At 47.7% G+C, this 13,000-nt stretch overlaps 1 protein-coding gene across 1 annotated transcript; it reads right to left on the bottom strand.

Moving 5' to 3' along the window:
* Positions 1 to 722: 722 nt before the first annotated feature.
* Positions 723 to 8,833, bottom strand: LOC116408919 (pleckstrin homology domain-containing family B member 1-like). Its single transcript, XM_031897378.1, has 7 exons — positions 8,781 to 8,833; positions 6,599 to 6,655; positions 3,945 to 4,097; positions 3,706 to 3,808; positions 3,517 to 3,556; positions 1,632 to 1,731; positions 723 to 1,326 (listed from the first exon to the last, which is right to left on the bottom strand). Exons 1-7 carry the CDS (start codon positions 8,830 to 8,832, stop codon positions 1,187 to 1,189), a joined length of 645 nt encoding a protein of 214 aa, XP_031753238.1. The 5' UTR covers position 8,833; the 3' UTR covers positions 723 to 1,186.
* Positions 8,834 to 13,000: the final 4,167 nt, after the last annotated feature.

Here is a 13,000-nt window from a genome sequence, read left to right as displayed (position 1 = left end):
GGATAAATACAGTGCCAATTCCATGTATAATACCCCAGAACCCACAGCAGATAAATACAGTGCCAATTCCATGTATAATACCCAGAACCCACAGCAGATAAATACAGTGCCAATTCCATGTATAATACCCCAGAACCCACAGCAGGATAAATACAGTGCCAATTCCATGTATAATACCCCAGAACCCACAGCAGGATAAATACAGTGCCAATTCCATGTATAATACCCCAGAACCCACAGCAGGATAAATACAGTGCCAATTCCATGTATAATACCCCAGAACCCACAGCAGATAAATACAGTGCCAATTCCATGTATAATACCCCAGAACCCACAGCAGATAAATACAGTGCCAATTCCATGTATAATACCCCAGAACCCACAGCGGGATAAATACAGTGCCAATTCCATGTATAATACCCCAGAACCCACAGCGGGATAAATACAGTGCCAATTCCATGTATAATACCCCAGAACCCACAGCAGGATAAATACAGTGCCAATTCCATGTATAATACCCCAGAACCCACAGCAGGATAAATACAGTGCCAATTCCATGTATAATACCCCAGAACCCACAGCAGGATAAATACAGTGCCAGTCTGTAAAGTGCTAGTGTGGCACAACCAGGCATCAGAACCGGAACCAGAACCCACCTGACCTGTCACATTGGCATGGGATTGTAGCGTCATAATAGCATTGTGACATCACAATTCACGGTGTCGGGTAGAACCATTACATTTATTTCATATTCTTTGTGCAAATATACATGAATCAGAAAAGGCTTCATAAACACTGGAAGCAGAGCCCATTCAAATTGTTGGGCAATATAATATCAGGGGGGCAATATAATGTCTGGGGGGGCAATAAATCCACAATACTATGGAACAGCTCAGCACATATATCATTTATTGGATAATAAACAAAATGTAATGGCCGGGAAGCTCCGCCCTAGTGCTGCTCCTCCCATAGATATCCAACCTAATAGCCCCTCCCCTCCTGGGGCGCCAAGCATTGCTGGGAGCTATAGTTTAGCGACAGGTGCTTTATCCTAACAAGGTTAATAATATTAAGTCACTACAGTCATTTTACTAAACAGGTTTATTTTCCCAGCCGGATTAGTCACAGACAAGCAGATCCTGCTGGTGTTGGTTCTGGGCAACCATTGGCCGCTCCTCTTGTGTCATCAGAACCAACATGGCAGCCAGACAAGGGAGCTGAGGGCGGAGCCTGTTACCGCCCCTGCAAGCATTCCCAGCGCCATCTGTTCTCCATAGGAATAGCCATAAGGGTCCTCTCTGCCAATGAGATGGGCCAGTCTGGGAGCTGTAGGGGAAAGAGAATCAGGGGGGTATATGAGTTCCTAGTTGGGTAGTAGGGGGGCTATAGCTCTGGAGCGCCCCCTCAAGCACAAAATAATCCAGAAACCAATAAACAGCCAAGTTACAGGGAGGAAACCAATGAACTGCAAGATGCACATTAAGATACAGACTTTATGTACTTCAGTGAGCTGCCACTAGAGGGCATATTTAGTATATATATATATATATATATATATATATATATATAAAAGTGCCCACAGTCTTTATTGATTAAACCAATAGCAATAATGATTAATCAGTTACACGTACCGTAACCGCGCCCATAGTAACCCTGACTGACATACGCTGCATTGTGGGCATCGAACGGAACCGCCTGGTAATGATCATCATACGGGTCATAGACACAGACCTGCGGGGGCAAGAACGAGATTTAGGCACAGGGGATTCTGGGAAAGTTCTTAATAGAAACCTTGAAGTCAATTGAAGGGGGGGTCAGGCTCTAGTCAGAATCAAACCCAAGCATACTAGCACTGTATTTATCCTGCTGTGGGTTCTGGGGTATTATACATGGAATTGGCACTGTATTTATCTGCTGTGGGTTCTGGGGTATTATACATGGAATTGGCACTGTATTTATCCTGCTGTGGGTTCTGGGGTATTATACATGGAATTGGCACTGTATTTATCCTGCTGTGGGTTCTGGGGTATTATACATGGAATTGGCACTGTATTTATCCTGCTGTGGGTTCTGGGGTATTATACATGGAATTGGCACTGTATTTATCCCGCTGTGGGTTCTGGGGTATTATACACGGAATTGGCACTGTATTTATCCCGCTGTGGGTTCTGGGGTATTATACATGGAATTGGCACTGTATTTATCCTGCTGTGGGTTCTGGGGTATTATACATGGAATTGGCACTGTATTTATCCTGCTGTGGGTTCTGGGGTATTATACATGGAATTGGCACTGTATTTATCCCGCTGTGGGTTCTGGGGTATTATACACGGAATTGGCACTGTATTTATCCCGCTGTGGGTTCTGGGGTATTATACATGGAATTGGCACTGTATTTATCCCGCTGTGGGTTCTGGGTATTATACATGGAATTGGCACTGTATTTATCTGCTGTGGGTTCTGGGGTATTATACATGGAATTGGCACTGTATTTATCTGCTGTGGGTTCTGGGGTATTATACATGGAATTGGCACTGTATTTATCCCGCTGTGGGTTCTGGGGTATTATACATGGAATTGGCACTGTATTTATCCTGCTGTGGGTTCTGGGGTATTATACACGGAATTGGCACTGTATTTATCCTGCTGTGGGTTCTGGGGTATTATACATGGAATTGGCCCTGTATTTATCCTGCTGTGGGTTCTGGGGTATTATACATGGAATTGGCACTGTATTTATCCTGCTGTGGGTTCTGGGGTATTATACACGGAATTGGCACTGTATTTATCCCGCTGTGGGTTCTGGGGTATTATACATGGAATTGGCACTGTATTTATCCCGCTGTGGGTTCTGGGGTATTATACGTGGAATTGGCACTGTATTTATCCCGCTGTGGGTTCTGGGGTATTATACATGGAATTGGCACTGTATTTATCCTGCTGTGGGTTCTGGGGTATTATACATGGAATTGGCACTGTATTTATCCCGCTGTGGGTTCTGGGGTATTATACATGGAATTGGCCCTGTATTTATCCCGCTGTGGGTTCTGGGGTATTATACGTGGAATTGGCACTGTATTTATCCCGCTGTGGGTTCTGGGGTATTATACATGGAATTGGCACTGTATTTATCCTGCTGTGGGTTCTGGGGTATTATACATGGAATTGGCACTGTATTTATCCCGCTGTGGGTTCTGGGGTATTATACATGGAATTGGCACTGTATTTATCTGCTGTGGGTTCTGGGGTATTATACATGGAATTGGCACTGTATTTATCCTGCTGTGGGTTCTGGGGTATTATACATGGAATTGGCACTGTATTTATCTGCTGTGGGTTCTGGGGTATTATACATGGAATTGGCACTGTATTTATCCTGCTGTGGGTTCTGGGGTATTATACGTGGAATTGGCGCTGTATTTATCCTGCTGTGGGTTCTATTATTGGTATGGGGAAATCTGCCAGCTGTGAGTGATGGGTGTAATTGTCACATATAGACTGGCACAGATCACTTACCGGGTAGAACTGTGTGTCCATTAACGCCATCTTCCATGCCCTACAAACAGAGAAATAGCAATAAGTCATGTGACTCAGTGTTTAATAACAGTGGCCATTATTGCTACATGGAGCCTTTTAGATCTACATTAATAGTTGTGGGTGCTGCCATTCTGCTTGCTGTAAACATATAATCAGGCCTGTACTTACACTGCATCGTCATCACTCTCTGCGCACAGCAGCAACTTGGAGCGGTCTCTTAATTCCACCGTCACCAGGGAATCCTGGGTGCTCCCGTCCGGAGGCAGAATATCTGGAGAGGAAAGGGTTAAGCGGAGATTACCTGCCTATAGGATACAGCACCCGGATATTCTAGGGCCCCCATCTGACCCCAGCTCTTTAGGTAATGACCCCCGGGCCCCAGGGATTTGCCCCCCCGCGCCCCTCACCTCCGCACTCCTGCCCGGCTCTCACATTCACACAGTTGGACTTCATGGGGATTCGATCTTCTACCGTCCGGCGGTTTTCATCAGGGTAATAGAGAAAGTTCCCGTCCAACCACAGGTCAAACCAGTGCTTCTTCCAGCGCTTCAGTACCCAGCCTGCGGGGAGTAATGAGTGATGTATCCCTGACCTGTATAACTGTATGGGCACAGAACCCCTCAGTGACTGCTAATATCCTTATCATTTACAGTAGGGGGTACATTATCCCTTATAATACATGAGTGATACTCAGAGTTCCCTGTATAACTCAGCCTGCAGCCTTGTGCCTTTATATGGGCACAGAACCCCTCAGTGACTGCTAATATCCTTATCATTTACAGTAGGGGGTACATTATCCCTTATAATACACGAGTGATACTCAGAGTTCCCTGTATAACTCAGCCTGCAGCCTTGTGCCTTTATATGGGGGGCACAGAACCCCTCAGTGACTGCTAATATCCTTATCATTTACAGTAGGGGGTACATTATCCCTTATAATACATGAGTGATACTCAGAGTTCCCTGTATAACTCAGCCTGCAGCCTTGTGCCTTTTTATGGGGGGCACAGAACCCCTCAGTGACTGCTAATATCCTTATCATTTACAGTAGGGGGTACATTATCCCTTATAATACATGAGTGATACTCAGAGTTCCCTGTATAACTCAGCCTGCAGCCTTGTGCCTTTATATGGGGGGCACAGAACCCCTCAGTGACTGCTAATATCCTTATCATTTACAGTAGGGGGTACATTATCCCTTATAATACATGAGTGATACTCAGAGTTCCCTGTATAACTCAGCCTGCAGCCTTGTGCCTTTATATGGGGGGCACAGAACCCCTCAGTGACTGCTAATATCCTTATCATTTACAGTAGGGGGTACATTATCCCTTATAATACATGAGTGATACTCAGAGTTCCCTGTATAACTCAGCCTGCAGCCTTGTGCCTTTATATGGGGGGCACAGAACCCCTCAGTGACTGCTAATATCCTTATCATTTACAGTAGGGGGTACATTATCCCTTATAATACATGAGTGATACTCAGAGTTCCCTGTATAACTCAGCCTGCAGCCTTGTGCCTTTATATGGGGGGCACAGAACCCCTCAGTGACTGATAATATCCTTATCATTTACAGTAGGGGTACATTATCCCTTATAATACATGAGTGATACTCAGAGTTCCCTGTATAACTCAGCCTGCAGCCTTGTGCCTTTATATGGGGGGCACAGAACCCCTCAGTGACTGCTAATATCCTTATCATTTACAGTAGGGGGTACATTATCCCTTATAATACATGAGTGATACTCAGAGTTCCCTGTATAACTCAGCCTGCAGCCTTGTGCCTTTTTATGGGGGGCACAGAACCCCTCAGTGACTGCTAATATCCTTATCATTTACAGTAGGGGGTACATTATCCCTTATAATACATGAGTGATACTCAGAGTTCCCTGTATAACTCAGCCTGCAGCCTTGTGCCTTTATATGGGCACAGAACCCCTCAGTGACTGCTAATATCCTTATCATTTACAGTAGGGGGTACATTATCCCTTATAATACATGAGTGATACTCAGAGTTCCCTGTATAACTCAGCCTGCAGCCTTGTGCCTTTATATGGGGGGCACAGAACCCCTCAGTGACTGCTAATATCCTTATCATTTACAGTAGGGGGTACATTATCCCTTATAATACATGAGTGATACTCAGAGTTCCCTGTATAACTCAGCCTGCAGCCTTGTGCCTTTATATGGGCACAGAACCCCTCAGTGACTGCTAATATCCTTATCATTTACAGTAGGGGGTACATTATCCCTTATAATACATGAGTGATACTCAGAGTTCCCTGTATAACTCAGCCTGCAGCCTTGTGCCTTTATATGGGCACAGAACCCCTCAGTGACTGCTAATATCCTTATCATTTACAGTAGGGGGTACATTATCCCTTATAATACATGAGTGATACTCAGAGTTCCCTGTATAACTCAGCCTGCAGCCTTGTGCCTTTATATGGGGGGCACAGAACCCCTCAGTGACTGCTAATATCCTTATAATTTACAGTAGGGGGTACATTATCCCTTATAATACATGAGTGATACTCAGAGTTCCCTGTATAACTCAGCCTGCAGCCTTGTGCCTTTATATGGGGGGCACAGAACCCCTCAGTGACTGCTAATATCCTTATCATTTACAGTAGGGGGTACAGTATCCCTTATAATACATGAGTGATACTCAGGGTTCCCTGTATAACTCAGCCTGCAGCCTTGTGCCTTTATATGGGCACAGAACCCCTCAGTGACTGCTAATATCCTTATCATTTACAGTAGGGGGTACATTATCCCTTATAATACATGAGTGATACTCAGAGTTCCCTGTATAACTCAGCCTGCAGCCTTGTGCCTTTATATGGGCACAGAACCCCTCAGTGACTGCTAATATCCTTATCATTTACAGTAGGGGGTACATTATCCCTTATAATACATGAGTGATACTCAGAGTTCCCTGTATAACTCAGCCTGCAGCCTTGTGCCTTTATATGGGCACAGAACCCCTCAGTGACTGCTAATATCCTTATCATTTACAGTAGGGGGTAGTGCAAACCCAGCGAGCAGAGAACTTACTTTGCCTCCATAACCAGCCGCTCTTCACCAGGGCCATGTTACCGAGAGCTCCCCCTGCTGGAAAGAAACAGAACAGTTACCCAGTGAGTATAAACTGCAGCAGTGATGGGAAATTGTTTGTTATCTCTAATTAGTGAAGGCCCTGCCCTCCCCACACCCTTTGTATATGGTATCACCCACTGCTGTATGCCCCGCCCCTTACCTGTACAGCGGGGCCCAGTATATGCAATGAGCTCAGACTGCCCCCCCAACCCCAAGATTAGATATTATATGTCTGGCACATCTCCCCTTATTAGCACTGTATGTCCCCCCCCCCCCAATAATATCTGCCCCATCATGGCCTCATAAACAGAAGCGCAACTGTGACACAGGGAGGAACTCAATGCCAGTATAATCCCCAAACTGAGAATCTGATCTGTAAATAATATGTACTCCTATCCGAAACCCATTGTAAGCAGCAGTCCTGCCCTGCTTTATGGCTGAGATTCAAGCTATCTGTATAACAGAGCATTCTGTCACAGTGGCACAGATCCTATCTGATCCCCCCATTGTAAGCAGCAGTCCTGCCCTGCTTTATGGCTGAGATTCTAGCTATCTGTATAACAGAGCATTCTGTCACAGTGGCACAGATCCTATCTGATCCCCCCATTGTAAGCAGCAGTCCTGCCCTGCTTTATGGCTGAGATTCTAGCTATCTGTATAACAGAGCATTCTGTCACAGTGGCACAGATCCTATCTGATCCCCCCCATTGTAAGCAGCAGTCCTGCCCTGCTTTATGGCAGAGATTCTAGCTATCTGTATAACAGAGCATTCTGTCACAGTGGCACAGATCCTATCTGATCCCCCCCATTGTAAGCAGCAGTCCTGCCCTGCTTTATGGCTGAGATTCTAGCTATCTGTATAACAGAGCATTCTGTCACAGTGGCACAGATCCTATCTGATCCCCCATTGTAAGCAGCAGTCCTGCCCTGCTTTATGGCTGAGATTCTAGCTATCTGTATAACAGAGCATTCTGTCACAGTGGCACAGATCCTATCTGATCCCCCCATTGTAAGCAGCAGTCCTGTCCTGCTTTATGGCTGAGATTCTAGCTATCTGTATAACAGAGCATTCTGTCACAGTGGCACAGATCCTATCTGATACTCATTGTGAGCAGCAGTCCTGCCCTGCTTTATGGCTGAGATTCTAGCTATCTGTATAACAGAGCATTCTGTCACAGTGGCACAGATCCTATCTGATCCCCCCCCATTGTAAGCAGCAGTCCTGCCCTGCTTTATGGCTGAGATTCTAGCTATCTGTATAACAGAGCATTCTGTCACAGTGGCACAGATCCTATCTGATACTCATTGTGAGCAGCAGTCCTGCCCTGCTTTATGGCTGAGATTCTAGCTATCTGTATAACAGAGCATTCTGTCACAGTGGCACAGATCCTATCTGATCCCCCCCCATTGTAAGCAGCAGTCCTGCCCTGCTTTATGGCTGAGATTCTAGCTATCTGTATAACAGAGCATTCTGTCACAGTGGCACAGATCCTATCTGATCCCCCCATTGTAAGCAGCAGTCCTGCCCTGCTTTATGGCTGAGATTCTAGCTATCTGTATAACAGAGCATTCTGTCACAGTGGCACAGATCCTATCTGATCCCCCCATTGTAAGCAGCAGTCCTGCCCTGCTTTATGGCTGAGATTCTAGCTATCTGTATAACAGAGCATTCTGTCACAGTGGCACAGATCCTATCTGATCCCCCCATTGTAAGCAGCAGTCCTGCCCTGCTTTATGGCTGAGATTCTAGCTATCTGTATAACAGAGCATTCTGTCACAGAATGGCTGTAATTCTAGGCACTGGACTGTTTACATAACTACAAGATAAAACTCCATAACAGGATTAACTATTACAGTGAGTCAGATAATAGAAGGCATATACAGTAACTGAACTGTTGGTAAATGGTCCATTTTATTACTTTCCCTTTATTGTAGCACTATACGCGCATCTAAAACACAACCATACACTGCATTGTGGGTATTTCTCCTCCTTTGCGAAATAACAGCCAATCTACTTAACTGCCTTTTGGTACAGAAGGGGCCAATATGATGCCCTCCCCCCACCCATCATTAACCCAATTATTGCCCCCCAGTCCCTGGGGAAGATGCCGGAGGGCCCCAGCCCAGAGTCAGTCCTTACCTGGGATCTGCACCTGCCTCTTGTGTTCCCTGCTGTGCTGGGACCTGGGCATTTAAACACTACCAGGATGCAACAGGTGGGATTAGGGATCTCCCGGTGCTTTATGGGAGATGTAGTGTGTAACGGCTCTCATTTGCTCAGTGTCCAGCCACCTTCCTACATATCCCAGAATGCAGCAGGTGCTGCTGGGGTTTTCTAGAAAGGAGATTTGCAGCAGCCGGGGTGTGTGTAGGTGTGTAACCTGGGTGTGTGTAGGTGTGTGTAATATAGAAAACTATAATATGATAAGACTGTCTCCCCCAGATCCACTAACCAGTACCATTTATTTTTCTTTACTGTAAGGGCAGTCAGGTTATGGGGTTCCCTACCAAGAGAGGGGGAATGAGTGATTCATTGGGGGTGGGGAGGAAAGGGGATCTCACCATCAGCATAGGAAGGGGTTCCTTACTGTAAGGGCAGTCAGGTTATGGGATTCCCTACCAAGAGAAGAGGGAATGAGTGATTCATTGGGGGTGGGGAGGAAAGGGGATCTCACCATCAGCATAGGAAGGGGTTCCTTACTGTAAGGACAGTCAGGTTATGGGATTCCCTACCAAGAGAAGAGGGAATGAGTGATTCATTGGGGGTGGGGAGGAAAGGGGATCTCACCTTCAGCATAGGAAGGGGTTCCTTACTGTAAGGACAGTCAGGTTATGGGATTCCCTACCAAGAGAAGAGGGAATGAGTGATACATTGGGGGTGGGGAGGAAAGGAGATCTCACCATCAGCATAGGAAGGGGTTCCTTACTGTAAGGGCAGTCAGGTTATGGGATTCCCTACCAAGAGAGGGGGAATGAGTGATTCATTGGGGGTGGGGAGGAAAGGGGATCTCCCCACCAGCATAGGAAGGGGTTCCTTACTGTAAGGGCAGTCAGGTTATGGGATTCCCTACCAAGAGAGGGGGAATGAGTGATTCATTGGGGGTGGGGAGGAAAGGAGATCTCACCATCAGCATAGGAAGGGGTTCCTTACTGTAAGGGCAGTCAGGTTATGGGGTTCCCTACCCAGAGAGGGGAATGAGTGATTCATTGGGGGTGGGGAGGAAAGGTGATCTCCCCATCAGCATAGGAAGGGGTTCTGTACTGTAAGGGCAGTCAGGTTATGGGGTTCCCTACCCAGAGAGGGGGAATGAGTGATTCATTGGGGGTGGGGAGGAAAGGTGATCTCCCCATCAGCATAGGAAGGGGTTCTGTACTGTAAGGGCAGTCAGGTTATGGGATTCCCTACCAAGAGAGGGGGAATGAGTGATTCATTGGGGGTGGGGAGGAAAGGGGATCTCACCATCAGCATAGGAAGGGGTTCCTTACTGTAAGGGCAGTCAGGTTATGGGGTTCCCTACCAAGAGAGGGGGAATGAGTGATTCATTGGGGGTGGGGAGGAAAGGGGATCTCCCCATCAGCATAGGAAGGGGTTCCTTACTGTAAGGGCAGTCAGGTTATGGGGTTCCCTACCAAGAGAGGGGGAATGAGTGATTCATTGGGGGTGGGGAGGAAAGGGGATCTCACCATCAGCATAGGAAGGGGTTCCTTACTGTAAGGGCAGTCAGGTTATGGGATTCCCTACCAAGAGAGGGGGAATGAGTGATTCATTGGGGGTGGGGAGGAAAGGGGATCTCCCCACCAGCATAGGAAGGGGTTCCTTACTGTAAGGGCAGTCAGGTTATGGGATTCCCTACCAAGAGAGGGGGAATGAGTGATTCATTGGGGGTGGGGAGGAAAGGGGATCTCCCCATCAGTATAGGAAGGGGTTCCTTACTCAGTGGGGATGTTGGATGTGCCTCTGGGTCAGGGAGTTGATGGGAGGGTTGGAGCGACGCTGCGGGTTCCAGTGACAGAGGAGCCGGGGGATTTAGGAGAGAGGCCGCTGAGCCCCAGTGAGTAATGCTGGGTGGGGCGCTGGTAACTGCCCTTGTCAGGGGAATTAAGGAGAAACATAATAACTCATTAATTATTTCCTATAAGGAACTGTTGATCCCCCAACACAGGATTATGGGAGTTGTAGTCTGCGGCAGATGGAAGGAACTATGAGCATCTGGGACCCCTAATGGGATGCTGGGATGTGTAAGGCACCCCTTGTGTACTGGGTAAGGCAGTGGAGCAAGAAGCCTGCGCCTCCAAATAAATTGTAAGCTCTTAAGACCAGACAAGTTTCCAATACAAGTGCAGTTTCCTTATAGAGTGTAAGCTCCTAGGTACAGATCCCCTAGTATTAAAGGTTGCCCTCCCCCCATGCTGCTTGGGCTTGCAGTGCCCCAGACTGTTGTACCCGGAATTAGCCCAGCTGGCCAACTGATTGCAGGAGAAACTGCATCTGTACAGGCTGCAGGGTAGGGAGAGGGGCACGGGTGCCCTGTGCGGGGGTATGGGTGCCCAGTGCGGGGGTATGGGTGCCCAGTGCGGGGGTATGGGTGCCCAGTGCGGGGGTATGGGTGCCCTGTGCGGGGGTATGGGTACCCTGTGCGGGGGTATGGGTGCCCAGTGGGGGGGTATGGGTGCCCAGTGGGGGGGTATCGGTGCCCAGTGGGGGGGTATCGGTGCTGGGAGTGACGGGCAGTATTACTGGCAGCCTATATATAGAAGCCTGTGGATCATCAGAGATTATGTGCCGGGGGGGGGGGCAGGGAGTTAATACCGGGCAGTGGGAGGAGCTTATGGAATCCATGTTTATGTTACAGCTGCCCAGAGCTGATACACACCGGTCACTTAGGGGCGCTATTCTCTATTCATATTAGAGATATCCTCTGTGTGTCCCGGTTTTCTTCCACCCCCCCATCCTCATACAGGCAGGTTTATTGGCTCCTAACTGACCCTAGTGTTGTGTGACCTTAGATTGTAAGCTCCACTGGGGCAGGGACTGATGGGAATGGGATAGGGACCTTAGATTGTAAGCTCACTGGGGCAGGGACTGATGGGAATGGGATAGGGACCTTAGATTGTAAGCTCACTGGGGCAGGGACTGATGGGAATGGGATAAGGACCTTAGATTGTAAGCTCCACTGGGGCAGGGACTGATGGGAATGGGATAGGGACCTTAGATTGTAAGCTCACTGGGGCAGGGACTGATGGGAATGGGATAAGGACCTTAGATTGTAAGCTCACTGGGGCAGGGACTGATGGGAATGGGATAGGGACCTTAGATTGTAAGCTCACTGGGTCAGGGACTGATGGGAATGTGATAGGGACCTTAGATTGTAAGCTCACTGGGGCAGGGACTGATGGGAATGTGATAGGGCCTTAGATTGTAAGCTCCACTGGGGCAGGGACTGATGGGAATGGGATAGGGACCTTAGATTGTAAGCTCACTGGGGCAGGGACTGATGGGAATGGGATAGGGACCTTAGATTGTAAGCTCACTGGGGCAGGGACTGATGGGAATGGGATAGGGACCTTAGATTGTAAGCTCACTGGGGCAGGGACTGATGGGAATGGGATAGGGACCTTAGATTGTAAGCTCACTGGGGCAGGGGCTGATGGGAATGTGATAGGGACCTTAGATTGTAAGCTCACTGGGGCAGGGGCTGATGGGAATGGGATAGGGACCTTAGATTGTAAGCTCACTGGGGCAGGGGCTGATGGGAATGGGATAGGGACCTTAGATTGTAAGCTCACTGGGGCAGGGGCTGATGGGAATGGGATAGGGACCTTAGATTGTAAGCTCACTGGGGCAGGGGCTGATGGGAATGATGTCGGTATGGTGCTGGGGAATATGTTAATGGTATATATACTGAGAAAGGTCCCAATGGGGACCGAAACGTTACGTCGGCTGTTTATGCTACTTTGAATACATGTTTTGATTTTTCATAAGAAATCCCGGAGTTGCTGGTCTTTTTCATACTATATATATATATATATATATATATATATATACAGAAGGGTAACAGTGCAGTTGGAAGTTACTTTCCAGGAAGCAGAGACAATTACCCCCCCCCCCCCGTGTCCCACTCAGTATAATCCGGGGCAGGACAAGGGGCATTAAGGGCTCTTCTAAAATGTCATTAAATTGGATTCTGATAATTAGAGGCATTTGCTGTACAGTCGGGCAGTGCCGGGAGGGGCTGCGCTAGAGACACGCCCAGCAGCTGAGTGACTGGCCAATCAGGGTGGGAGCTGGGCCAGAGGGGCAGTTGGCCAATCAGGGAATTAGCCAGAGCGCAGGATGAAAGGAAATCCCAGTTATTATAG

The sequence above is a fragment of the Xenopus tropicalis genome, chromosome 2 (genome assembly GCF_000004195.4).
Source record: "Xenopus tropicalis strain Nigerian chromosome 2, UCB_Xtro_10.0, whole genome shotgun sequence".
NCBI lineage: Eukaryota > Metazoa > Chordata > Amphibia > Anura > Pipidae > Xenopus > Xenopus tropicalis.
The sequence above is the reverse complement of the archived record's forward strand: the minus strand, read 5'-3'. Positions and strand labels throughout refer to the sequence as shown.

Excerpts from the sequence above, each read along its gene's own strand:
- LOC116408919 (XM_031897378.1), bottom strand. The coding sequence starts at position 8,832 with ATGCCCAGGTCCCAGCACAGCAGGGAACACAAGAGGCAGGTGCAGATC. Across the intron at positions 1,732-3,516 it reads TGGACACACAGTTCTACCCG|GTCTGTGTCTATGACCCGTA; the intron begins GTAAGTGATCTG and ends TTGCCCCCGCAG. Across the intron at positions 1,327-1,631 it reads TTACTATGGGCGCGGTTACG|CTCCCAGACTGGCCCATCTC; the intron begins GTACGTGTAACT and ends TTTCCCCTACAG.